General features: G+C 39.9%; 1 protein-coding gene across 2 annotated transcripts in view; it reads left to right on the forward strand.

Annotated features, from left to right (window-relative positions):
- The window catches only part of CLMN (calmin), a 75,944-nt gene that overhangs the window by 40,232 nt on the left and 8,890 nt on the right, over positions 1-26,822 (forward strand). Inside the window, exons 2-11 of one of the 2 annotated variants that reach the window (XM_039552180.1) lie at positions 9,838-9,899; positions 12,416-12,511; positions 14,008-14,091; positions 16,661-16,753; positions 18,003-18,190; positions 19,962-20,155; positions 21,112-21,194; positions 22,372-23,685; positions 24,855-25,033; positions 26,308-26,371. In XM_039552180.1, the coding sequence (XP_039408114.1) occupies positions 9,838-9,899; positions 12,416-12,511; positions 14,008-14,091; positions 16,661-16,753; positions 18,003-18,190; positions 19,962-20,155; positions 21,112-21,194; positions 22,372-23,685; positions 24,855-25,033; positions 26,308-26,371 (2,357 nt within the window). The remainder of the gene's footprint in view (positions 1-9,837; positions 9,900-12,415; positions 12,512-14,007; positions 14,092-16,660; positions 16,754-18,002; positions 18,191-19,961; positions 20,156-21,111; positions 21,195-22,371; positions 23,686-24,854; positions 25,034-26,307; positions 26,372-26,822) is intronic. The other variant, XM_039552181.1, reaches the window with a different exon arrangement.

Here is a 26,822-nt window from a genome sequence, read left to right on the forward strand (position 1 = left end):
CCCCAAGGATGGAAAAGTCTGTTAAGGAGGATGACAGAGCTGATTAGGTGGAAGGTACAGTGCAAACACAGAGTATAGTTATGTCATAACAGGTTTTTTGCTTGAAAGAAGTTTTTCTTGCTATGGGAAATATTGTACATGAGGAATGTCTCTCTGATAAATTTTGTTTCTGGAAATGGCCATAAACAACACAAATATTTGCTTGGCACTTAAATCCAAATCCTTTTATGTTTGCCTTTCCTTTTGAGTGGATGTTCCATGTTGGCTATGAAGGACAGAGTGTGAATTTTCATGGTTCCTGCCATGTTCTCATTTGAAATTTGGAAAAAGAGTTACAAAAAATAGCGAGGTAGAGAGGTGATAGTTGTCCTGGAAGCTACAGGTGAACTATTTAATAACAAAGGGAGGAGGCATGTCAGTGTCGGTGTTGAAGATGCATGAAGTGTCTACAGCTCACTGGTTTAATGCCCTAAAATGGTACTGTTTTACTGTTGGATCCTCAGAACAAGAGAGCTCATATACACATTGCTCTTCCTTGGATTTTCATCCTGGCAGATTTGTTGAAACCTGCCTTCAGGCATATAGCTAAAAATGTGGAGCTCCATCAAGGGCATCAGTCAGTCACTTGAGGGCTGCATTTCTGCATTCTGGGAGACTCAGGAAAAACTGGGATTCTGAGTGTTACTGCAGGCCTTACTCCAAACCCAGTCCAAGATTTTGTCTGATACTTTCTAGCTTTGACTAGTTGGTAAGCTGTGCCAATACTATTTCTGAACTACCTTCATACATTATAACCTGGTCTTAAAGCCTGCTAGAGCAAAAGAAAGACTGCTACTGATCTCAGAAAAATAATTTCTCTGCTCAGTTTTGGTAGCTGGATAGCATCACCCAGAATAATGCCCAGGACTTGCAGCTCACAGTTCCCTGTGCTAAAGCAGTGTTCACCTGGGTGCAGAGGGGACCAGGCTTTCTGCTGTGCTGCCCACAAAGCCTGTGTTAGTGCTAGAGGGGCCAGGCTTGGGGTCTTGTGGGGGAGACTGCGTGATTGACTTCACTGAACGCTCAGAATTTTGCCATCCTTGGTCTGCCCATAATTTCTTCTGTGGCAGCCACCCTTTCATAGAAAAGAAGGAGTATCTCTCTTGAAGCCTCCTGGAATACCTCCCAACAGGTCATTTATGTCAAATGGCAACTCCTCAGGAGCATGCACTGATCACTGCTAGGCTGTTGCATTTTGTAAAATGCATCTTAAGAAGGATTTCTACTGTGGTTCAGCTTTTTATCCATTTAAATCTAACTGTGGCAGCCTACAGTCTGCCTTCATCCATTTTTGAATGGTGGTTGCTTTGCCCTGCAATACAGCACCTTATATAGTGTAGCTCCTGCCTCTTATGTTGCTTTTGGTTTTGTTTTCCTCTCTGTCCCTCCAAAAGAGTCTTGTACCCTCTACTTCAGATCATGTGTCTGGCCCACAATGAACAAAGCATCTGCTTATTCCTCCAAAGCCAGAGGATTTTTTTCTAGTTAATATTAATCTCCGTAAATCTCTTCAATCTTTTGCTCTTAGAGTTGCATGTATCTCTGCATGTTTCTAATATTCACCTGATTACCATGATACTCACTCTATTTCTTCTGTGCTCTTATTGGCTTTGATAAGAGACATTAAAAGGATGAATAAGTGGGAGAGAGGCAAAAGGCAGTGTGACTCTGGATTCTGTGTATTTCTCGCCTGGGAGACCCATCCGTGGCTGCTCCATTTCCTGAGCACACCAGTAGGTTTTGGAGGTCCCTGAACTGGGTTACTCTTTCTGGCTTTTATTACTGCTCTTGCAGTACTACACACATATAATTAAGTTTTACTTCTGAACCTCTTCTAGTGCTATGGTGTCCAGAAGGCTTCATAAGCATTCCTTGGTTTGAATAATGTACTGGCTGAGTAATCTCAAGGCGTTTGGGGATAGTGGGGGAAGCAGAAAAGAGAAATCCAGAAGCCATCAGCACCCCACCCTTGTGATTTCAGGGCTTCTGCAAGGTAGTTCTGTGACACATTTGTTGTTGCCTTTCCTTACCTGATTTGAGAAAATGAAACAACTGTCTTCTAAGTTTCCCACGGGTAAAGGCAAATTCCAAAGAAGATTATATGCCTCTGGCAGTTGTCTTCTCAGCCTTTCTGTACCATCCTGTGGTGGTTTAAAGATCCTGGTTAATACTAGCGAAAGTTCAAATTTTGTGTTAGAGACTGGTTTGTCTAAAGAAGCCCAGGAAACTGCCTGGGACTCTTCTGTGGAAAGTGGATGTGTTGCTGGTCCCCTGCGCCTGCATTTTCTTCATTCTACTCGCAAATTCAATTACAATGGTTTCAAATACATAAAAGTACAGTTAACCACCACCCTATTAACTGACAAATATAGGAAACAGTGGGACTCTGGGCACGTGCTAGTTCTCATCTGATTCTGAATGTCAAGAAATAACCCTGACATATAACGTGGGTTTTGTTTGGCTTCTTTGCTCGTCTCAAATTATTCAGGCTTTAGCACTGTTGTCAGATCTGATGTATAGCAGAATATCTCACTGCATTTCAGATTGTGATGTCTCAACAAAGTTAACCAGCCAAAAGGAGTTTTTTTCCTCTCTGGAAATGAAAAAATGTGAAGAATAAGGAATGCTTCACAGTTTAAGCTTTCTATGTTTGCTGTAACAAGTAAAGGTAAATGCAAAGTGGAGATGGAATGGACTGGACTCTGTGACTAGCCCTTATTTGCGGAATGTAGGATGGTTTCTGATGTATTTTTCATTTTAGATGCCACAGGATGAGAATGGACGTCTTTCCAGAAACCACTTAGAAGTGATACATAGATACTGGTGCAGATACTGATATGGCTGTGGGACATTCTTCTCCATGTGGGAGGAAAAAACTGTGCTAGTAAAACCATGTCAATGTGAACTTGATTCAAGAGCCATTTCTCTGACTGATAAGATAGGACTAACTGGAACCTGGCTGAATGTGGCAACTATGATTTTGTTAGTTTCAGAAGGATGCTCCTGATTTTATTTTTGAGTGTGCAGAGTGCAGAGAATTGGACCGGCTATACTCAAGTAGGTAGACAAGGTGCAAAAGGTTGAAATTGAAGTTAAGCATTGTGCTTTCAAGTGGAGTTCAGTATGCCAGCAATGACAGGGATGGGATATTTTGCCCACTGCAGAGCTGGGGACCACAGTCCCTTCAGGAAACATCAGCAGTCACAGGAGGTGAACCATTTGGAGAAACCTGTACTAGTGCAGCAAACAGGACTGGAACATCATGAGCTGCATGAGGAACAGCTCTTGAACCGCAACAGTATTGGTTGTTGTTGCATTTCTCCTAATGGCAATTTCTGGTAACAGCAAATCCTGTTTCTTTTCATAGACAGAAGGAGATATTATGATCCTTGAACAGTGTGTAATAAACCACAAGAGGTACTCTGCACAGCCTGAAAATCCCTTGCTGGATCAACACTTAAGTCACTTGTTAGATCAATTTCAAACCCATTGAATTTAACCTAATTAACACTTTATTTGGGTCCAGCAATGTTCACAGTAAACAGTGATGTCTGTTTCATTCTGTGTTCAGAACAGGATTGTATTTCTCTTTTTTAACCTTGTCAGATTTTGTTTCATAACATTCCTGGTATGTAAATGAGAAATTTTGTTAATCTGTTCAATAACATTTCCCATGTCTATAAAGAGTCGTGCGAACAGAGATGTTTGCTTTGTGATTGAAGGGTACATGGAGGGGAATCTTTACCATCTGCCACAACTAAATTAGTTTTCAAGGGAAAATATAAATCCCTCTTATTGGAAGCTATTTTGATCAGCTCTAATAGTAATATTTTATGTAGGATTTCTCTTCCAAAGCCCAGTAGAATTTACAAGTAAATTCATCTAATTCTTTGGTAAGAGAAACATCTGTCTCAGACATTATGAGGATTGAAGCACTAAGAGTTTTTTAGAAATCTCATATTCATCCTGTAATATTTGTCTGGTGCATGTAATCTTAATATACCAATTGCAGCAGTAAATATTTTGCTATAACCAGACACTGAAGTCCAAAAGAAACATGTTTAGCTGCAGCTAATGAAAACGTAACGCTTGGGATCTTACAATGTGTTCTGCAGCACCAACCTGAGTTTTAAAGAATTTTGAACCAATAAGACTTGGACTCTGCAACTTTGATGGAATGAAAAAGCCTCAAGCTTTCAACACCTGCCATAGAAATTTAATAAGGACCCTAATAAATGGGTCAGTTTCAACAAACAATTAACTTAACAACTTCATCTGGAGGGCTTAGAGGCCCTGTTTATAAGAGGTAACTTGAGAGCATACTCATGTTATATAGTGTAGTTAATGTTTCCTTTAGAAAACCAGAGTTTTTAAGATTTAATATTTCATGTGCTCCAGATTACATCAAATTGGCATATGGTACACAACAAAGCCTTCAACCCCTGTATAGATCAAACAGAAAATTTATATTAATCTTCTAAGCTGTTTGGGGGCTTCTTAAGCATAAGGAAAATAGAGAATTTGCAGGAATTCATAAGCTTATAAAATTAATTTTGTGGGCAATTTGGCTAAAATTATTCCTTATATTTTGATTAAGCCTTTAAAATTCACACTCCTACAAATATGGAGATTTTTATGTGCAAGTACTGAGTGCTCACAGAGCAGTGTTGCTGGACTGCACCATATACATGAGAGGAATGTTGTGAACTATTTTTTCTTTCTCTTGTGAAAATATATAATAGAGATTATGTCTCTGAGCATTCATAGTTCAATGTGTTTAATGTAACTCTGTGTTGGGATGAGACAAAAGTACAAAATTTAATTGCACTTTCCCCTGCCCTACTTTACACATTTTATCTTAAACTCTCCAGTTCTTTTGCTGTCAGTTGCACCCTGCACCCAGTCTCCCTTGCTCACTCCTTTTTTACTTCTGTTACAGTACACCTTTAATCATCCTTCCCATGTCAGACATGTTGCTTGCATGTGCTCTGTCCTTGGGCTGTGCACCTGAACTTTGTCCCACCTATCGTGTTTGAACAGTAGAAGGTCTCCCAGACAAGGATCCAAGCTTCCTTAGGGTTGTCAGTATCCGGTATCTGTCATCAACATCCTGTATGTGCCTGACCATGTACTGTAACTAATGGTCTTTATTTGCCTGTAGGCAACTGCTTGCATCTATCATCATCTCAAATGAGCAATTTTAGGTAAAATCCAAGTTTTAAGATGTCAGTCAGGCTTCCTTTGTGAACACTGTTTGCAGAGAAAGGAGTATTCAGATTTGTTAGTATGATGCCTGGTAATCAGAAATACCTAGGCTGCGCCACAGTGCAGGAACACCAGGAAGCCCAGTTTAAAATTCCAGTTCTCATTTTGTTTAGTGCCCTGGAGTTCAAAAGTGGATTGTTCAATATGTGTTCATTAGAGACCGATTGATTGCTTAGCTCTGTGAATGGGGGCTTGGGGGTGAGGAAGGCAGAAGGAAAGGAGTTTGCATTTCCCAAGACCTTGGTTGTCTGAATCATGTTGCACTTTAGAGTTAGGCTGTAGTATTTAATTACCATACATTTTCCCATATGTTTTTGTTGTGTAATAAGAAGTGTCATTTTCTCCAGATCAAAGACTTTGGTAAATTTTGGGATACATCCAGAGCTGTGCACATTATGAACTGGTTCTGTGGTGGTCACTGGGTACTTACGAAGTGAATATGGGGCGATTATCCTGGCAACTTATTGCCTCTGAAGCCAAGGGTGGTTAAAGCACCCTCTATCACAGTTAGGTGGCCAACACCAGCTTTCCATCTTGAAGACTTGCTTCTAGTTAATAGCAAGCATATCTATAGAGAGGCTGAGCTTGTGGTAGAAACAAGGAAGCTGGATTTTGTGCTTATTACAAAACTGGAACTTGGCAAGATGTCCAGAAGGTAAGTTGTAAGTGGATCTACAGGCCAGCTTGGCCTGTTGTGAAGGTTTTAACATCACTTGATGATGTATCCTAGATGAAATGCTAGTAGGTTTGGAAGCAAGTTTAAGTCACCTTCTGCTTTGTTTTGGGAGTAATATCCATACATGCAAATCAAGCAGTTTCCTCAAGCTATGTAATTACACACTGACAAGTGTTCTACTCAAATCAGCTTCCATATTTCATAGTTCCTTGAAGTGCCCAGCCCCATGGTGGTGTGCCTCAGAGGATTATTCATAACTGGTTCTACAACAACAGAATAAATAGTATTTAAAAGCAAATCAATATTTGCTATCTCAAATTTGCTGTTGAACGTAGAGGCTCTTAGGGATCAGCTTCCTGCAAGTGATGCAAACAGTGGTGACCTTTGAGGAGATTTGAGAGGGGGAGAAATGGCATTAGTAAATGCCGGAGGAGTTTCTAGACTGGTGGGGAAGGAAATAGTGCCACACAGGAAAGCAGCTGAGCTCCCTTGTGCATTAGCAGTTTAACCTTGAATTTTGCCTAAGTGGTTTTTGAACTATCTTAATTTTACTCTTTAAGGAATTAGTTGCCTTTGCCATAAGATTTTACAAAGCAGTATATTTTTGTGAATATTGAATACTGACTAGGGTGCAGTTACTGGGGCTGAGCCAAATTCTGACAAATTCTGCTGTCCTCTAGGACACAGTTGTGGGGCAGAGAACTGTGTGGGTTATACAATAGGCTCCTCATCCTAACAGTACACATTCTCCTTCTCCAGTGCCTTCTTTCCCTCTAAACTATTGCAGTTGATGCCTGTCAGAGCCCATGCACTTTGATACCCATGCACTTTGATAAAAATGCTGTGCCTCTTACACCCTCCTGTGAAAGCATGTTGTAGGTGGACTTACTGGAAGAGTGCAGAAGACCCAGCTTCTGTGTGTGGTCAGAATTTGTCTCTATAATTTTTCTCTTATGTCAAGGTCTGAGCTGAGCTGAATCAAAAAGGCAATTCCTGACTTTTTACTACCTTCCAGCATTACATCTTTCAATTCAACCCTCACAGCAGGCATCCTTCTTTTCCGCTGTAGGATTTGTGTGCAGGCCAGCCATATGGTGGGTGTAATTATTATTTTATAATAGTGTTATTGCTCTCTAGCTGCCCAGTAAACACAGTGCAGTTTTAGTAAACTATATACGTAAGCATAGGAACTTTGGACTTGAATGATTTTCTTCACTTTTATATAATAGTAGGTGTGAAGGAGAAAAAAAGATTTGATTTAATTTATAGAAACTGCATAAAGTTTATAGAGTCTCTACAATCGTCTTAAATGAAAAGATTGTGGAGAAGAGGGGCTGTACTGAAACTGGGAGGTCCACAAGGTCGGAGCAGAACAGCAGTTAAAGGCACACATCAGTAAATACCTGTGCTGAACTTTTCACGTTAACTCTGCCATCGAGCATATGGACTGCATTAGGGGTTTGTCTGCCTTAGGGATTTTATAAACACATTTCCTCTCCTTTCCTCTTCCCCTTCCAGTTACTGTTGCTTTAGAATTTTATAGAATCAAATAGTGCCTATTCTGGGGTCATCACTCTTCCTGGAAAGAAGCTGTTTGCCGTAGAGACAGATTCATCTCAGAAAACTGTCTATGCATGCAAGTGCTTTCCTGAATGCGCCTTTTTTTTATGTTTGGTGTGTGAGCTTCCCGAAGCAGTAATGCCGGCTCACCCATCCTTTGAGGCATATGTGCAGCTCCTAATTTGCATCATGGCAGAATTTCTGCAGCAAAATTAGGAGCCAGCATGTGCTCAGTTTTATGGATGATCTGTAAGTAAACACAGCTCTCTTTTGCATCCTTATTTACACTGAAAGTGAAGGTTGCCAGAGTGACTAGTGAAAAATATGACAAGAAACCAAGCCTCTGATGATACCAGAAAACATTAAATTTGCTTCTGTGAACTTTCTGTGTTTCCTTTTTGATTTTAGTTGACATTGCAAGTCTGTATATCCAGCCCATTGGATAAGGTCTCCTTTTTCTTTTCTGAAGCCTGGCACTGGTGCCCACTGAAGCATTCCTGAGCATTTCAGACAAGTTTAATAGGTGGCCCTGTTACCTGCTGCTAGCTCCTGTGCCTGTTCTGCCTTCCCCTTTGCACCAGCACCTGTATTTGAACAGAAAGAAGTATATCTGGGAATGATTCTGGCTTAACCTCCACCCACTGTCAAAGGTTAATTTTAACAGCTCGATTGTGGAAGTTACACCCTGGGTGACACACAGCACTTGTGCTGCTCAGCCGTGGCTGTGGGAGTGAGCGCATGGAAAGCCAGTTCTGGGCTGAGGTGCTGAAGGAAGCAAAGCCCAAGAAATATGTGACACATCTCTCAGTTTATTGTACTTTGGGATTTATAGGTGGTAAATGCTGTGGGTGTTTTACAGATACTCTGGAATCCTAATATAATTTACAGTTTCATTTGTAGAGAGCTGTTTCAAATCTTTGCACATTCTTCTAAGACATTTTAAAAGAAAAGCCAACAGCAATAATTAGTTTGGCATTTTCTATGTTTTCTAAAGCACTTAAAGGGTAATGACTTTTTTTAACCAATCTTGGAGAAAATCAGGTTTTATGGAATAAGACAACTTAAAAGGCCTGAATGGCCATCAGTGACAGATGTACTTCATGCTGAAAAGCTCTATTCCAATGCATCAAAATAAGGAAAACAATTATACATATAATTGGAGGCTGCTGACCCTTTGGTTAAAATGATCAAAAAGAACAATATTAAAATTTGATTTACGGAAGCTACTGCTTGGCCTATAATCAGTCTGACCAATGAAAACAACCCAGACTTTTACAGAATGTGATTTCCCAGTAGATAGGTTAGCTGTTTTTGTAGGGCTGAAGAAACAAAATGGTTTTAAAATATATTTGATACGCTCTATGAGTAAATTGAAATACAGCATATAACTAGTTTTAATGGGTTCTGTTCATAAATTGCCAGATTTCCTTAATTCAAGTGAAACTTGAGAACCACTTGAGAATAATTGTCTTTAAAGTGAAATATTACTTTGACAGTCTACTTCGTTTATATTAAATATATGGTTTACTTTTTTATATTAGAAGGTAAATGAAAGCTGGTCAGTAATATGATTCCCCTTACACTCTTGCCGTAGTTCACTATGGAAATGGATTCAGGAAATGGCAGATGTGATTAAAAACTCTTCAGCTGGCCCACAAGCTGTTTGTACAGCACCTAGTGCACAGCACTTCTGGCAAAGAACAAGCACTCCTAGACTTATTGCAATATAAATAAAATGATTCTTCAGTCTAGGGACTTGGAATTCTGATTTTAAATGCACTAGTTAGGAGACTGGGAAGATGGGATTTCATGAAGCTTTTCCATTCATTTATAAATATGAAGACGAAATTGTTGTGTTGGTCCTGTTTCCTTGTGCATGCAAGTAAGTAGACTGGAATCCACACCAGCCCAATTTGCAAGAGGGTGTCAGAGCAACAATCCTCTAAATTGACATAAAAGGGTCAAGCTGCCTGCTCAGAGGGTGACAACAGTGGAGAGCTGTGCACAGCACATAAATGCTCACCTCTCAGAAGCTGAACACTGAAGACTTCAAAACTAAGAGAAATTCCTTCCTCCTGCCTTTAAAATGCATCTACAAATATATAGCTCATGTCTGGGCAAAGAAACTGAATAAAACATTGAAATTCAACCTTGTATCTCCTGATTTAGAATGTATTTGTCTTATTCACAGAGTTCTCATGAATTCTAACTATTTCGTGCAACAGTTTCTGAAATTTCCTACCAGCTCTCCCTCTTCTGGAAGCTTAAATGCTGTTTTTTGTTTTTGATATTTGTAGTCGAACGCGAAAATGTACAGAAGAGGACCTTTACCAGATGGATAAACCTGCATTTGGGAAAGGTAAGACTGACAAACAATCTTGATATTGGGATACAAGGACATAGCCATAGACAGATTGCAGTTAACTCCCTTTCAAGCAGTTAAAATTTGGAAACAAAGTTGACTTCTGTGCATAGGGACATTTGGAGGAGAATGAGGGGAAGCTCAAAGCCTGTTTCTGAATTAATTAAAATTTGTTTTCAGGCACAATGAATGCTTGACCAGCATTTATCATCTCAGGTCCATTTAAATCTTTAATGCTACTGACTGTTACCATAAGGGTAGAATATTCCCACAGAATGCACCCACATAAAATCAAATAGGTTGAGGTTCTGAGGTGACGATGTCTGTGTTCTTCCCTGGACTGGAAGTTTGAGCATCTGAGGAATCAAGGCCAAAGACAGGTGTTCTTCAGAACTTGTCTTCATCCCAGATTTGAAGATGGAAGACAGTAATTTCTTGTCAGACATGTTATGGGGGGCAATATGATGGGATCTTCACATATACACTTACATCAGAGAACTAATGTTTGGACATCATATCTTTAAGTTGCAATTGTTTCTTAATGACACCATAATATAGCTTTTAAACCTAATTTACTGTTCTTATCAATAGTAGATAAGGACTACCTCTCCTGAGTAGTGTGTCAGGCAGAGAACATTTTTCTTGCTGTTGAGGTTGAAAAGAGCAAAAAAAAATTCCTAATATTACTGAGACAGCAGCAATGCTTAGTGCAGGATCAAGGAATGAGACCAGCTTCCTGATCTAGATGAAGCCCTAACTTGGACTGGTGCTTAATCTTCACAATGCCTTAGTATGTGTGGCTAAATTTCAAAAAGTACAGATTGGGACGAGGTTTGGGCTCACTCTCAGTTTAGCTCCTGTAGTTCTTGAGAAGTGATTGCATTTCAGACACAGTAAAGTAAAGGGGTTTTAGAAGAAAGGCATCACATCTATCGTTGCTTAAGTCCACTACTCTGCAGTGAGTGTTTTTGAAGGCATAAAGGGATCCTCTTAAATCTCACTGGAAAATCAGAATAAGGCTAGTTGGAAACGTTTTGACTAGCAATTGCTCCCAAAGGCCTCTCAGAATGAAGACAGTGTTACATGATGCCTGCATGAATCAGGCTCTAGGGCTTTGAACTAACTGCAGTTTTGGAACTTGTCAGAAAGGGCTGTCAAATATGTGACTGTAAAGAAGGTCTTTGATTTACAGAAGGAATTATATCATGAAAAAGGCTGTAGGGTGCTGTTAATTCTGCTGTGCCAGGCATATGAAGTCTTAGAACCTTTGTGGGCAGGTCAGCTTTCTCTGGGGTGCATACAAATTTTTTTCCTCTCTGATTCAACAAATAAAAATGCTTTTCTGGAGAATGACCAAAAGCCTTCTGCTATATTAATGTTTTTCCTGGAAGTGGCATAATAAACATAACCATGTAAACAATGAGAGCTTCACCAAAGCTGTCTCTAATTATGGGTGATTCCCTGAGGACACGCACTGAGAAAGGTGGCTTCTGCCTTTATCCTCAAAGAAGCACTTCTTGCAGAGTGGCTTGTTTTTTTTAAAGGCAGCAATGAAGTCTTCTTGTACTTCTTCAAGAAACTTTTGGTGTGATCCCACTTGGGTCATCTTTTGAGAAGCTCTGGCTCTGCTGGTCATGGGATAATTGGGAGTAGTCTGAATTTCTGAGTTCTGTTTGTTCTTGCTTTAAGTACTGAAAGAATAGAAAGTGTTTGTGTTTTAGTCTTTCAGAGAAGTTATTTAATTTTGAAATGAAAGATACTTTGCTTTCTTTCATGGAGCATTGTTTAGTACTCTTGGCTAGATTGAAGACCAGTAATGAAAATGTGTGGCCCCATTTGCCAGGAGCAGTGCTTAATCGAACAGAAGTGCGTTTCCCAACCAAAGATGAAAAGATTGGGCTCTTTAGGGATACCTGAGTGAGTGACACCTGAGCAGAGTGTAATTGCTGCAGTTGGGAATACCCCTAAGGGCTGAGCTGACTTGGCTGTGTGCCTTGAAGTGCACACATCGACCAACACCGTGGTGAAGGGAGGAGATGGTTCCTTTTGGAGGAGTTTGCTGAGAAAAGAGAGACACAATATAAGAAGTTGCTTTTTAAAGTACTTAAAAAATGCTGGGAGACAGAATGAAACCACCAGAAGCCTTTCACATGAGAAGGACATTGTGGCTGGCTGGATCACGGGCATAAAGTGGTATTTGCTTCTGCTGGACATGTCTTAGTCTGAGGGATCAGCACCCAACTCTTGGGTGATTATTTCTTAGGCAGAGTATTTAGGGTTAGGTTCTGTTATGGGAAATCTGGAATTAGTCCTTGAATAATTTCAGTTTTAGCTCCAACATTCATAGGACAGAATTGCCACAGATGTGAAGAACAGTCAGCTCTTTCTCCCTGCAGGCTATGATTTACTTCTTGTATCTCTGTCTTGTAAAATTCTCCTTCCATCTCTCTGAAATCATGGTGATTTATCAAACAGTACTGCTTTAAAAATTACCTGATTTCTTTTCTTCACAGTGCAAGCCCCCTTTGAAAGTGAAAGACTTGTTTATTGATATACAAGATGGCAAAATCCTGATGGCACTCCTGGAAGTCCTTTCAGGACAAAAGTTGGTATGTACAGACAGGGAGAAACCTCCACACATAGGAGCTCAGTATCTTACAAGCAACAGTGCCCGGTCATCCAAGGAATAAGGGTGAATTTGGGCCCATGCCTTGCATAAAGTAGTAAGAATTTCAGCAACTTTGTTGTCATTTCCTTACAGGCAGGTGTCCTGAGCTGTAATGTAGATTTCAAGGAAATATATAACAATGAGGTGTAAATGGTGTGTGATCAGTGTTAATGTTCCTACCCCTCAGGGTTTTTAAGGCTTTAATACTTTAGTGCTCACACATTCCATCTGGAGATTACCCAAGTCACATTACCAAGAAAACACATATTTGCTGTATCATTTTTTTAATCCGTAAGGTCTGTTTCTATTTTGTCTAAGATCATTATGACACTCAATAGGTCTTCTGATGCCTGCTGTAGGTCTGAGTTTAATTCTGGTATCCTGGCTCAGGTTTCATTAGTCTTACGAATATGGTGGTCTAAATCAGCAGGGCAAAGCTTTACTAATCAGAAACTTCTCTCCTCCTTTCTTTGTAAGAGCTCTGTAAAGTTCCACGTACCAGAAATGGAACACCCAGTGCAAATATAAATGCCCAGTTACAGTTGACTTTAATGTTTTCTTTCTCCATCAATCTTGTCATCAAGAACTCTCCCGTGTGTGGCTATCACACTTGGGTAAGAGAAGCAGCTGTCTCACCACTGCAGATGCACCTGGTGATGATGCTCTGTAGTGGCTGACCACCTGCATACCCCTGCAGCAGGAATGGCCCCTGAATGTGTGCTCACACATTCAGAGTCAAGAGTATTTTTTAATACTCTTAAAGTCTGGCAGAGCTGCAGCAGAAGCAGCAGTGTCTCTATGTGCATTCGCACAGATTGCATTGAGGGCCAGGCTTGGAAGGAATTGAAGGGGAAGATACATCATGGTAAACCCTAGGCTATGCTCTGGGAGGTCAGGGAGGAGGTCAGAGAAGGGGGTAAGGTCAGCTGGCCAAATTTCTTGTTAGCTGTTTCTGCACACATGGGATAAAAACAGTGTGCTGAAGTAGAATTGCAGGGAGACAGGCATGCAAAATCTTTCATTTCTGCCAAAGGGAAGGTTTTTGCCTCCCACCTGCCTGTGCCTGCTATTAAAATTGCTCATGCTTCCTAATTAAGATAATTTCATTTAATTCAAGACAAAAGAAAATCTATTACTATGAATTTTCAGGCAAATCTGATCCTGTGACCGAACATGCTTGGGGAGTGATTACATAAATAATCAATGTGGCAGGTCCAAGAGAGTGGTAACATCTGGAGAGCAGTAAAACTGCGTGCTAACCCGGTTTGCTACTATCGTATAGTTGAAGCATTTTACTGCTCACAAAAGATGGCAATAATTTTTCATAGATAGATTTCCTTAGCTTTATTTTGCCTCAGTGCTTGTAGTGTTTTAAGCTTTGTATAATGTGGTGAGTGATTTCTGTTTTAAAAACAGTGTGGCACTTCTTTTATCTAGATGCACGAATACAAATCTTCGACCCATCGCATTTTTCGTTTGAACAACATAGCCAAAGCACTTAAGTTCTTGGAGGACAGTAATGTGAGTATTTTCAAAGACTGGTCTTAATATTTTCTCTTGATGTATGCTGCAAGTTGTAGTTGTTGCTAATCTGATGTGCTGCATGTATGTAAGAGGAGTGTACTGCTTAAAGAGGCTGTGACTTAGCAGCAAGGCTGAAAAGCCACATAAAAATGCACAGCAAGAACACCTACGGAGTCTAAAGCAAGGATTATTTGATCATTTTGTATGTTAAAGTTCAATGGGATTAAAGGATCAGGAACCCAATATTAAAAGAAAATAAAAAGAAATGCAAGTAATTTTTATGATCTGGGTCTTAGTGGCATTACTTCAGTTACACTGATGGTAGATGACTTTCTTTTCTCAGAAATACTTTCACTATTAGAAATCATGTATTTATCTGGTAAACTGATTGCTGCAGCAGCTGATCATGAGTCAAAGGTAAGAGAAAGTGAAATCCAGGAACATGATATAAATGCATAATTCCAGGAATCAAAGCCTTACATGGATATAACTTCCCTCATAGCCAGTGTTGTACTACCACAGCATCACTGCCTACAGTTGTAAGTGACCAAGTGTGATCAGACCCTGTAGCTGGAAATGGTTCATTCTTTGTCTCTCCTGTGATGGGTTTATTCCAAAGCCCTGTAGAAGTGGCCTGTGTGTTGAAAACTCCCTGATTTTAAAAAATGTTGAGAGTAATGGGGTCAAGAGAAGCCCCAGCCATGTAACAACTCATATACATGGTATACCTAGAACTTCCAGAAAAACAAGTATTGGGCTATTTCCTCTAAAGGACTTCAGTAAGGTTAAACTTTATGGGTGAGGAGGGATCAGTGTGTGCAAAACCCTGCCTTGTATGGGATGCTACAACAGCAACTGATGTCACTTTGCTGCTTCCCTGCACTGAGCTTAGCTCCTGCTCCAGCAGCAGTGGTTGTCATGCAGGAGAGTTGTTGCAAACCCCAGTGCAGAAATGAGCATGATGTGAGGTCTTAGCACATCTCTTATGACTTTGTAGATGCGGGAGGTTTAACATCCTTTGCCTTTTTCCCCAGGAGAGGATGTGAAAGGTCAAGAAGTTGTCCAGTAACTTCCAGGTGTTCCAGCCTCCCTATGGAAACTCCATCAGTAGGGGCTGATCTAGCCCTAAATGTGTACGTCTACACGTCCTGCTGTAGAACTGCTAAGAAATATTTTACATATTCACATATTTCTTAACAGTTTCCCAGTTGATGCTTTTTACCCAAATCCAGCTAAGGCCCACTTGCAGATGAGATTATTTCTCTCTGTTGGTACCAGCACTTGGCAGAGCTGCAGCTGAAGCATATCTGGTTGCCAGGATCTTACTAGGTCCTCAATCAGCAAGGTCAGGCAGGAGGAACCTTGAATGCCAGTGGCTTTTTAAATCAGTGGTGCTAAAAAGTACTTTCCTATGGATTTCCTGTTACCTCAAGAGTAAGCAGCCAGTATCTTCTAGCTGACTATCTCTGCTAGGCTGGGTGACAAACATAAGCAGCAGTAAGAGGACAGAGCTCACACTGAGCAGTGTAATGATAAATGTGACTTGCTCCCCATTTTGGAGAAACTGCTATTCAAATGTACTAAGTCTCAAAGGTTTTCCCATGCCAAATACCTTGGAGCTAGCAAGAAATCTGATCCTTGAAATATGACAACTAGAGGTGTCTTCTTGCTAAGACTGAAAATGTTGTGCAAACCACTAGATAAAAAGTTATTTTGCTTTCCTTTTTTCAGCTTAACCAAACCGGTTAGTGAAGGGTGGTGATGGAAGTGTTGGCAAAATGCCTTGGCTGCCAAGAGCTTCAGGGTTAGATATTAAACCACAGTGGGTGGAACCCGACAGTGTCCGTTCCTGTGGAACTGGGCCAGCAGGGTAGAGCCCTGCTGAATGATTCACCGTGTCTGGGACTTCTCAGTGATAAATGGGCTGCTGGGCTTTAACTCGGTCTGGGTGCCATGTGCAGTACTGACAGCTTCCTTGTTTCCTCCCTCCTCTGTGACCTTTGCCAAAACCAAGTCCGTGTTGTCTAAGAGAATAACATCCTGGTGTTATCAGCTGGAAAGAACCTCAGTGTGGGAAAGCCTAGAGTTTGCTTGGATTAGGCAACCCTATCCATTGCTAACTGATTTAATTAGAACTCTGTGACAAGCTGTGTAAGGTGGGATAAGGAAGGAGAAAGGAGATGCATAGGAGAAAAGAAGTAAGCAGAACTTACTAGGATTTTAGATTTTTGTATGAGAAATGACTCTCCTTTTTATGACTGGGGTCCACTGGAGGAGGCCCCATCTTCTTCCATTTTTGTATGGAGAAAATGCATTTGTAGTCCCAAAAATGCAGAGCTGAGTCCACTTCTGTTCTGCAGACTATGCTGGGGGTTTCAGATAGGAGTTCCAGGAGAAGGGTGATTGTGATCAGGGCAAATTTTCATTGATACAAGATTTCAGTATTGCTTTTTTGCTGGCCTGTCAGTGCCAGAAGTGGTATGGACATATCCAGCAGTCTCAGTGCATTTTTTGCATATAGCTTGCTGCTTTGAATTTGGCTCTGAATTTATGATCTCTTCTACAGGTAAAGCTTGTTAGCATTGATGCAGCAGAAATAGCAGATGGAAATTCCTCTCTGGTACTTGGACTAATATGGAATATAATCTTGTTTTTTCAGGTAATAAAATTTGAACACTTTAACCATAAGTAATCGGTCTTCATGGTATCCATCTATTCCAGCTGAATAGTGATCTTTAAATTGATTTTTAATCCTAAAGAACATAATTAATCATGCTAAACCTGAGCTTTTCCCTCCTAATATACACTAATTTTATACTTGCAGCTGCTTTCATTTTACTTCATTGGACCTATTTTGATGTAAATTGGAGACAATTTAAGCCCTCATTTAACTTGGACCTGAATTAGAGCTTCAGATTACTACTTTCCCTTCTTTCCTGTGCCTTCTCAGGGTTCTGTTCCAGATTCCCTGGATCTGAACCAATGTCCTGGGTTTGGTTCCAGGTCACAGTTTATTTTCAATTACCTTTTCTGGATTTGGTCCAGTGTGGTGGGAAATTCCATTTAGAATCACTGTTCTCTGGAGACTTACTCAACATGGCAAAAATTTGCAACTGATGTACATGGTCATATGAAAGATCTCAAAGGACTTGGAACTGATAAAACGTATTTGAGCCTGAAAGTTTATTTATCTCCAGGCTTAGATTAAAACTGCTCCCTAACCTACACATAGTTTGAAAATTACCTTCTAGACAATCCAAATTCTAATGGACAGAGAGAGATGGAGGGAGGGTTCTGCAACTCTTGTAAGACTGTGAGGCCCTTTCATTCTCTTGGTCTGATTTAAAAAATGGCTATAAGGTTAAAAAAAAGATCTCAAAGTTGCACTGGGGCTTTTCTCCCTGGCTGAGCTCCTCAGGCTGAACAGTGCTGCACAGAACCAGTTTGGCCAGGCAGACTCACCGGCAAAGATGGTGTGACCAGGACCTGTCACCCTGGCAGCAGAGGGCACAGGGGGCCCAAAAAGCAGCAGAGTCTCAAATGTCAGCACTGATCAAGGACAGGAGTGCGGCTGCAGGTCACCATTTCTTTGCTAAAAACATTTCACTCAAGCAACTCCTGTGAAGAGAACAATTTCAGTTAAACTAATTTTTCTTTCAAGGACAGGTTTCTTTGCTTTTTGTTTAATTTGTGTAGTTCAGCCCAAACTGGTTGCTTGCCCTTTCTGTTGCCTGGGCTGCTGCTGGCTGCCATGCTTGAAAAATACAAGTTGAGAGTTAAAATGAACAGGTTTATAATTATCACTTAAAATTCAGTTATGGCACTGATCTCTAAAGTTTGCATGAAAACAAGGACACGATGCAGCCAGTGATAAAGCAGAACACTGTGTATTTCATCTTTTATTACAGATTAAGGAGCTGACAGGCAACCTCAACAGGAACTCCTCCTCCTCCAGCCTGTCCTCTGGGCCCAGTGGTCCAGAATCAGACACATCCCCCAGCACTCCCAGCGTGGAGAGAAACATGTCCATTACAGTGAAGGATCAGCGGAAAGCCATCAGGGCCCTTCTAATCTGGGTTCAGAGGAAAACCAGAAAGTAAGCTAACAAACCCTTGAACAAAAGAGTCTTGCCACCTGCCCTTTTGAAGCTGAGTCTCTTTTCTCTGTCCTGCCCCATGGGTATGTTACCATGTGCTGTGGCTTCTTCTGCTTTTGAAGTTTGGGAGCACAGGGTCTCTGCAGGGGGGTGTTTCACTATGGCCATGTGTTTACAGCAGCCATCTGACCTTGAAGGCCGCTGCTGGCTCCATGGTTTGAGTGTTAAATGTTAACTTGCACTAACCTGCTTGGTGCTGTTTAAAACAGGATCATTCTCTACTCCCCAGACCCCAGCTTTCATGCAGTCTATTTGACATCTTTTGCTAATTAAAGGTTAGGTATAACCAAGGGATGAACCAAAAAAACAGATGTACTGAAAGACTTTATCAGCAGCCTTTTAAATTAAGCAGCAGCCCTGAGGAAGCTTCTCTGTGTACTGCAAAGTGCCTTGAAGGACAGAACCCCTACTAGAGTTCCTCTTTCCTCAGAATTAAAGAGGGGAAGGGGGTGAAACTTAAGTCACTTCTCTTGAACTTGTAACATATGAGTGCATTTCCATTGCACAACACATCTCTCTCCTCTTTAATAAAAAAGTGGTTCTTTCACCAAAGCATTTTGTGTAGTAATGCTTTATCCTGGCAGAATTACTGTCAGGTTAAAAAACTGCAGTGTAAGATGTCTCATGCACATGCAAATGCTTCGAGTGTATTTTACATATATTGTTATTTGAAGTAGTGGCTGGCAGAGAGTTTTAAAGAGGGCATGTGTTAAAGTTACTTGTACAGGTTGGTTAGCTGAATATTTGGCTTTTTTGTCTGTTGATTTATATGTCCAAATCTGCCTTTGAACACAAATTTTCTGTCTAGTGTTGAAGACAAAAATTTACATCTTAAATACTTGGTCCTGTGGACCACATCATCCTTTGGTTATCTCCAGTGAAACTAAGGGTGCTTGTTGAGCAGATAAACTTCTTCCATTGAGATCTGTAGTTCACTGCTGCCAGGACAGACAATAGAGGAAGCACAATTTTAGTCCAAAATAAGGCTGAAGTCATCATTAACAGGTGGTACAACAAAAGTGAGGACCTGAGAAGTAAAGGCCGAAGACTTTTCAGCCCAGTCAAAGAGTGCAAATTGAAAAGATCTAATAAGAGAAAATTGTTGTTGCAACTGCAGTATTAAAAACATAATAGCATCACTGTAATCCTGTTACCCCACGATCTGTGCAATTTTCTCTTCTGGGGCTGTATTCCATTGCAAGTTTGATGGCTGTTTTTTCCTCCAAAACTTTGGGCATCTAAAACTCTTGTGGTTTATGCATATGCTGACACCATTTTCATTTGGCAGATTTTCTGCTATAGAAGGCCAAGTACACAGGAATGTGAATAATATATGCTTGTGTGTTTAAGTGTTTAAATCTTGGAAGTTTTCCCAAGCTATGGCATTAAAATGCTGGAGAGCAACAGAAACAGGAATCACAGAGACATTTGGTTTTGTGAATGTTAAATGTGGTTGCTGAATTCTTGAGGGCTTTGTTTTCACTAACTACTTCCTACAAGCAGGTTGATGTCAGCTGTTAGCCACATCAGTTTGTGAAGCCATGTGTTTTCTGAATGTATTTCTAGATTTTGAAATCCAAAAATATCTCAGATGTGACAGGTGCTACTCAGCAACCTTACGTTTTAACTTTCAGGAGTCTGAAAATGATGATGCCTTTACTTTGGATTTTCTAGCAAACCACCCATGTAAAATGTATGTATTTCTATTTAGGTATGGCGTTGCAGTCCAGGACTTTACAAGTAGTTGGAGGAGTGGCCTTGCTTTCTTAGCCGTCATAAAAGCCATAGATTGTACTTTGGTAGACATGAAACATGCACTAGAGAAATCAGCACGAGAAAACCTGGAGGATGCTTTCAGCATAGCACAGAATAAACTGGGTGTTCCTCGGCTCCTCGAACCAGAAGGTAAAACGCTTATATCAGCTTTGTTGGGTAACACTCAGACTATAATGAATTTATTAATATTGCATTGTGATACCTACCAAAAACCTCCCAGTGATTAGGCTGCTGATGTGATTAGTGTATTGAGCTTGTTGATAAGAAAAATAAAAATGGTCAGTGGCTTGCCGTTGTATGCTTCCAGTCATATTTGTAAGTTCTTTGGGGACAGAGATCTTACCATGTTTTTAGCTATGTACACTGGTCCTGGTTCATGCTTAGATGCTTTTTGACATCTGCATTCCTAGAGGGCATTAATTGTTGTGCTGAGGGGTGTCTCAGTGCATTAGCACTGTTCTGTAGCACCTAATCTGCAGAGACTAAATGTCACTCCATGATGAAGTGTGCGAGGCTGCCATACCAGGCAAATGGAGAGATACCCATTCAAATGCATTTGCATCTCCCAGTTTTCCCTTTACAGTGCATATATATACACACACATATTTATACATGTAAACCTAAGTGTGTATGTGTATATAAAGTATGTATAAATGGACTTCTTGTAGTTCTTTTTACTGAACTCTACTAGACCAGTGTTAGGCCTTGATGGCATGATTGAAAGCACAATTGCACTTTCATCACCTATTAGAAGACTGGGACATCCTGATAAAAATAAAGCTCTGTGTTATTGCTCAAAACCACTCAACTGTCTAGTGACAACAGCATAAATGGCAGTATAAAAGTGGATGAGAAGGAACCCTGATCAGGGTTCAGTATGTGTTTGGAAATAGGAAAAAATGAATGTGAATAGGATGTTGAGAACTCTGTCAAGTGCCATCAGCAGTGAAGAGCATCTCTCTTATCTGTCAGAAAAAAAGTTATTTCTGTGACCATAGCGGCAGGATAAATGTCTGACAATCTGTTCCTCTGCAAGAGCGTTCCAAAGCTGTGTGTGCTCAAGCCCCTTGCGTCTGTCTCCACAGATATCATGGTGGAGTCACCCGATGAACAGTCAATTGTGACATATGTGGCACAATTTCTGGAGCACTTCCCAGAGCTGGAAGGGGTATGTGTTTACTCCTATCTCCTGTCATTTCTTTAATTTGCTTTGGTATACGTAATAAAGTCAGATTTATTTTCTAGGTTTCTTTCTAAGCTATCTAAAATAACAAACCTGGATTTAATTTTTCATGTTTTTGTTAAATCCAGTGGAGTGAGCTTTCATTGGTGATTGCTAAAATGCTTTAGGTAGAACAGTGCTTTTATACATTTACATCCAATTATAACTTTCAGAGGTTAGAACTGGTTTCATAGGACTCTACTGCTTCGCTATATTGGTTTTAAATAAGGCTGAAATTTATTCCTTTGTCTATAGTGATCCACTGGACTTCAAATTCAATTTTTACTTTTATCTTCTCAAGTTTGAGGGCCATGATCAGTCTGAATTTAGCAGGTATGAGACACAAGATACCAAAATCTGAACCTTGTCAATACAACAGTAAAAAGCACTCATTATAAGCATGAAATAAACTGCACCTGAAATGACCAGTACTTTGATGCAAAAATAAAGAATTGAGGATTAAGCAAGGACTGACAGTGTCAAGAATTGGCAAAGGCCTTTTGGAGAATCAGGCATTTTCTCTCATTTCTTGACTGAAAGTTACAGTTGGGATATATTTTGTAGCTGATAAAATTGGTAGGCATTACTAAAGTAATTGGAATTAAAATTATTTTAATAATCTAATTATTATTATTAGATTAGATGAGCAATAAGATTGGTTGACTTTAGGACTTGTTGGCATTTTAATGGACAAAGTAAAAAACTGACTTTCTTTTAATAGAGTGTTGGAAGGAAATAAGCTGGTATATCAATATATTTCACAATGGATTTATTGGAGTTGTTAGATTTATGTTATTCCCAGGGTATGGGTTGTCAAAAAGCCAAGTCAGTTGTCTTCACAGGTGCAGCAGGGAGAGATGAATACATTAACAACTGAAGAGTAGGCTTGTCTGCATTTTGATCTTCCTATACAAGTGTGTTGTTGACGTTGAGCTTTGTTCAAGGCACTTGACTTGCCAAAAAAAAAAAAAAATCCTACTTTCAAAATAAGTGAGTTATTAATTGGCCATTCACAAGGTAATGGAGTGAAAGACTAGGTATTTATTCTTTCCATAGTGTTTGGGAAATGTAAAATGGTACCTGAGTTAGGATTTGTCTTCTAATGGTATATCATCACTTACAGGAAGACTTTACAGATCCTGACAAGGAGCTTCCAATTGAGTCCACGTATGTCCACATCAAAGACACACCATCAGAAAAGGAAGGCAAAATCTTGATTTTAAGCGAAAGTGAAGAAAATATGTATACTGTTAATCATGAAAGGAGTCATCCAGCTCCACCAAAGGTCCATATTCCTGATATCCCTGAGAGAAGCCCATCAGAAACCGTTTCTGAAAATTGTAATGGGAAACCAAGTCAAGTGTTTGGTGATGTACAGGGAATGTCTGAAGAGGAGCCTCAAAGGCCTACCTCACTGAAAATTACAGGATCTGTCAGTTTTGAATCCAATTCCTCTTGGGAGGTTCCAAACGATAAATTCATGCCAGGTGAAGGGAGCATCTCTGATGATCCACTGAAAGAGAACAATGACCTTTCTCGAGCTGTTCTGACAGATCAGAAAAATTCCATTGACTCTTTTGAAGAATACTCTGAAGAATTAACTAAGGAAACCCCTACTGAATATGACAATGAAACCAAGAGCCTTTCAGCCAATACTTCTTCTTTGAGTCCATTATCCTGGACTTCAGGTATACTTACAGATGATTCTATTAATAAAGTAGAAGAGAGCAAACCCCAGTCTTCAATTCTTTTACCAGAAGATACCTCAAAACAAGAAGATACGCAGAAGTATGTTCTCCATCTTCTAGATGAGGAAATACAGACACTTCCACAAGATGAACATATAAAGGAATCACCTGTCCTTGAGACAATAGAAATGAACCCTTGTTCACTGAATGGTTCTAATCTCGAAAGCCAAGAACTATCTGCACAGCATGAAACATCTGATGACTCTCTCTCAGATGTACCTAAAACTCCAGAGGACCTGGACAGCTGTGATGAAGTTGAGTCTGCAGCTAAAGCGCTACCCAGTTCTTCAAAAGTATCCGTGATCCCCCATGATCTGTTTTATTATCCACATTATAATGTTCCCATATCAGCAGTTCTGAATGCTTACCTCGAGCCTTGTATCGAAGGTTATGATACAGGAAATGAAAAAGCTGCTTCTGAAGCCGTAACAGATGTTTTACATGACGAGAACTTACCAGAACAGGACTACAAGGAAGACGCTCCAGAGCCAGACTTAGAGAAGAAGCTGGGTACCCCTCCATCAGAAACAGATACTGAGAACAGCGAGGAGGAAACTACAAAAACAAGCAGTCACGTGAATTTTTCTGATGAAAAAGAAGTGCCATTACTAGTAGAAGAGTCAGAAATAGAAGAAGATGGTAATAAGGCCACCAACCATCAAGATTCCACTACTCCACAAGATCCTGAGGTATTTTATTTTATTTTATTTTATTTTATTTTATTTTATTTTATTTTATTACCAGCATTTCTTGGTGTACATATGTGGGCTTAGCATTAGATCCCAGTGGTTTTCATTTGCTTTCATTTTGCAGTGTTTGGAAGAAATATTTAAAATGTACTTGGTTTCCCATTCCATTACACTGTTTGCCACAGCCCCCTACTGGTATGAATGGAATTGCAGATCCCTGAGAAGATCTGACATTAAAAGAGAAAATAAACCCTAGTACTAATGGCACTGCAAAAAAGTGAATTTATATTATGTTTTAAAATAATTTGAGGCTTCTGTAATCCCTAAGCATAAAAGATGAGCTAATAGTATGGCAAAAGTGTGAATTTTTATTATGTTTTGAAATAGTTTGAGGTTACTGTATAATCCCTAGGCATAAAAGATTACCAGAGAGGGTATTTTTAATAATCCATAATGAGATGAACAGAAATTAGTATGGTTTCTAAAGAAAGGATACAGGCAATGATAATTTTTGTCTCAATCCAAGTAAGTTTGCCTACAAAAACTTGAAAAACCAATTGGAGTAGCATATGTTACGTCAGTAAAATGAAGGCTTGTCTGCACTAGAGGAGGAGAAAGAAGTGGGCACTTCGAGGGTATTTGGTTTAGGCAGTTTGCTCCTGCATGTCCTCTTGCAGACACCAGCTTTGAAGTGCCTTACATGTTTTCCAGTGCAGTAATTTTTGACAGTGTTTTTCAGTAATAAGTGTCCATTTAATGCTGCTCTACATGTTGCTTAGACACGTTGCTTGAACATGTTTTGGTCCTGACACTAACTACAGTAATGAAGTCAGTTTGCTGTTAACTTGAAAGACTGTTTGGGGGTAGATTTAAAAAAGTCGTGAATTGCCTCAAAGAGCCATGTCATGTCATGACTTTTTAATAGAAAGATCTGACTTTCCAACTGTATGTATGTATGTATGTATGTATGTCAGACTGATGATACTTTATAGCTCAGTGTATTCCAAAAGATTTTCAAGAAATGCATTGCTTTTTTATTCTCTTCAGTGAGACTTTCAGTCTCATACTACCTGCAGTTGAACATCTGAGTAGGCTGCACCACTAAGATATTTGGAAGGGTGGGGAATCAGTCTTGTTGTCTAACGCAAAACATTTCTTAATTTCAACAGGCCATAGAAGAACATCTAGAGGATTTACCAATAGCCATAAAGACACCAGAAGAAAATAGTAATAAGGAGGAGGAAGGGAAAAATATGATTGAAGAAGATTTGCAGATCTCAGAAGTTGCCACTACTACTCTATCACAAGATAACCTGGAACAAAACACTGAATTCCAGGACTTTACCAGGTGTTTTACATTAATTTTGTCTTAAACACACCTGACAGGTCTTTTGAAATGTGCCCTGTCCATTGGATGTTTCTTGTAGTCTTGTAGTCTTGTTTTAGGAAGAAGTATTGGGATTCATTGGCTTCTTTCTGTGTTTCTCTTAAACATGTTGAGTGAGTCAGTGGGACTTGATTTGACTGTGCTACAAACTTTGCCACACAAAACCCAAGTGGAAGCCCAGTGCATTTTAAGCATGGAAGTGTTATAACTGCTTTTCCAACAGAGAGATTATTTTGTAATGGAGATGAAATAGTCTATGTGCATTGTGACACTATGTGGAAGCATGACACTGATTGATTCCAGTAGATACTTTTTGGATGTTTTTTCTGGTTATGAACAAGTAAATGAGGTGTTAGAGAGAAAATAAGACGAAGAACTCATGGGTTGAGGTAAAGGCATTTCAATGAAAAGGCAAAGCAAAAGGAAGCTAATTAGAAGAAGACCAAAAAAAATTTATTTGTTCTCTGCTTCTCATCAGCAGGGCAATGTCCAGCCACTTTCTGGGAAGCAGGGTGTAGTGGTTGCTTCAGAAGACAGATATAAGAACGTGTGTGTGTGTCACTGCCCTTTGGTCACTTTGGGTCAGCTCTCCTGGTGGTGTCCCCTCCCAGCCTCTTGCCCAGCCCCGGCGCACTGGGGTGGGACTGGCACTGTTCTAGGTTCCAGTACAAAGCACAGCACTAGAGGGGCTGCTCTAGGAAAATTTAACTGCAGCCCAGCCAGGCCCAGTACAGAGACACTCAGCTAATTTTGGACCATTCAGTTCTGTTTTTTCTTATGTTCTAATTTATTCTTAGGTAATCTATTTGAGTGGGACATGAACCATAATTTGTTGATGCTTAGCACTGGAGCACTCTAATGAATTTGAGAGTTTGCTTAGAAAAACTTGTTCTCCCCTTCAAGCTTTCTGTTCCCTGTCAGTCCAAATTTTTTGTATATCAATGGCTGTAAAACTTGGGTATACTCTCACTTAATGATGTCAAAGGTGCAAAAATGCTCTCAGATACAATTTTTCAGAAAAGATTTCTTTTTGAGCATATGAATTTTTTATTGTGGGTTGGATTTTCCCAAAGACATTTTTATCATGTTACTGATAAATTCCAGTCCATATTCTAATACATACAACAATGCGTATTTGTGGTTTTGTGTAGCTTAAACCTGTCATGTCCATTTGCAGTGTCTCTTTTTAACTTAGCTTTATGAATTTAAAAACTTTGCTTTTACATACATTTCAGAAGCAGTGACAGTGATGCCAACATTCATCTCCGAAAAAGGTTTTCTCATAATGCTTCTGAGGAGGTGAGTGTGGATATATTGCTGTTTCTCTGGTTCTCTTAAACTCCAGAAGTTCACACACTGTAAAAAGGCCTGTCACAGTATGAAAGTCTTGTGACTTCTAATAATTTTAGTGCTAAAACCAGGCATAGTTGCAAAGTTTTACTGAACTCTCCTAAATACATACTAAACTGAACGTTGAACAAATTCACAAAGGAGTACCTAATACTACAGTTAAATCTATTGTAACTTTAAATCTTACTTCATCATAACTGTATAGCTGCAACATTTTGCTTGTTTGAAGCTGCCTTTGTTTGCTGCCCCAGTTTCTTTTAGTCTTTAATTCTTTGTATGATGTTGGTGCCCTGGTCTCAGCCCTGCAAAAATGCTGGGTGTCTCCTGAAGAGCACTGTTTTTGAAAAATTGGGCTCCGTCCCTTTTCCTCACAGTAGCAGTGTATATTACATTATCAGCA

The sequence above is a fragment of the Corvus cornix genome, chromosome 5 (assembly GCF_000738735.6).
Source record: "Corvus cornix cornix isolate S_Up_H32 chromosome 5, ASM73873v5, whole genome shotgun sequence".
In the NCBI taxonomy this organism is placed as follows: domain Eukaryota; kingdom Metazoa; phylum Chordata; class Aves; order Passeriformes; family Corvidae; genus Corvus; species Corvus cornix.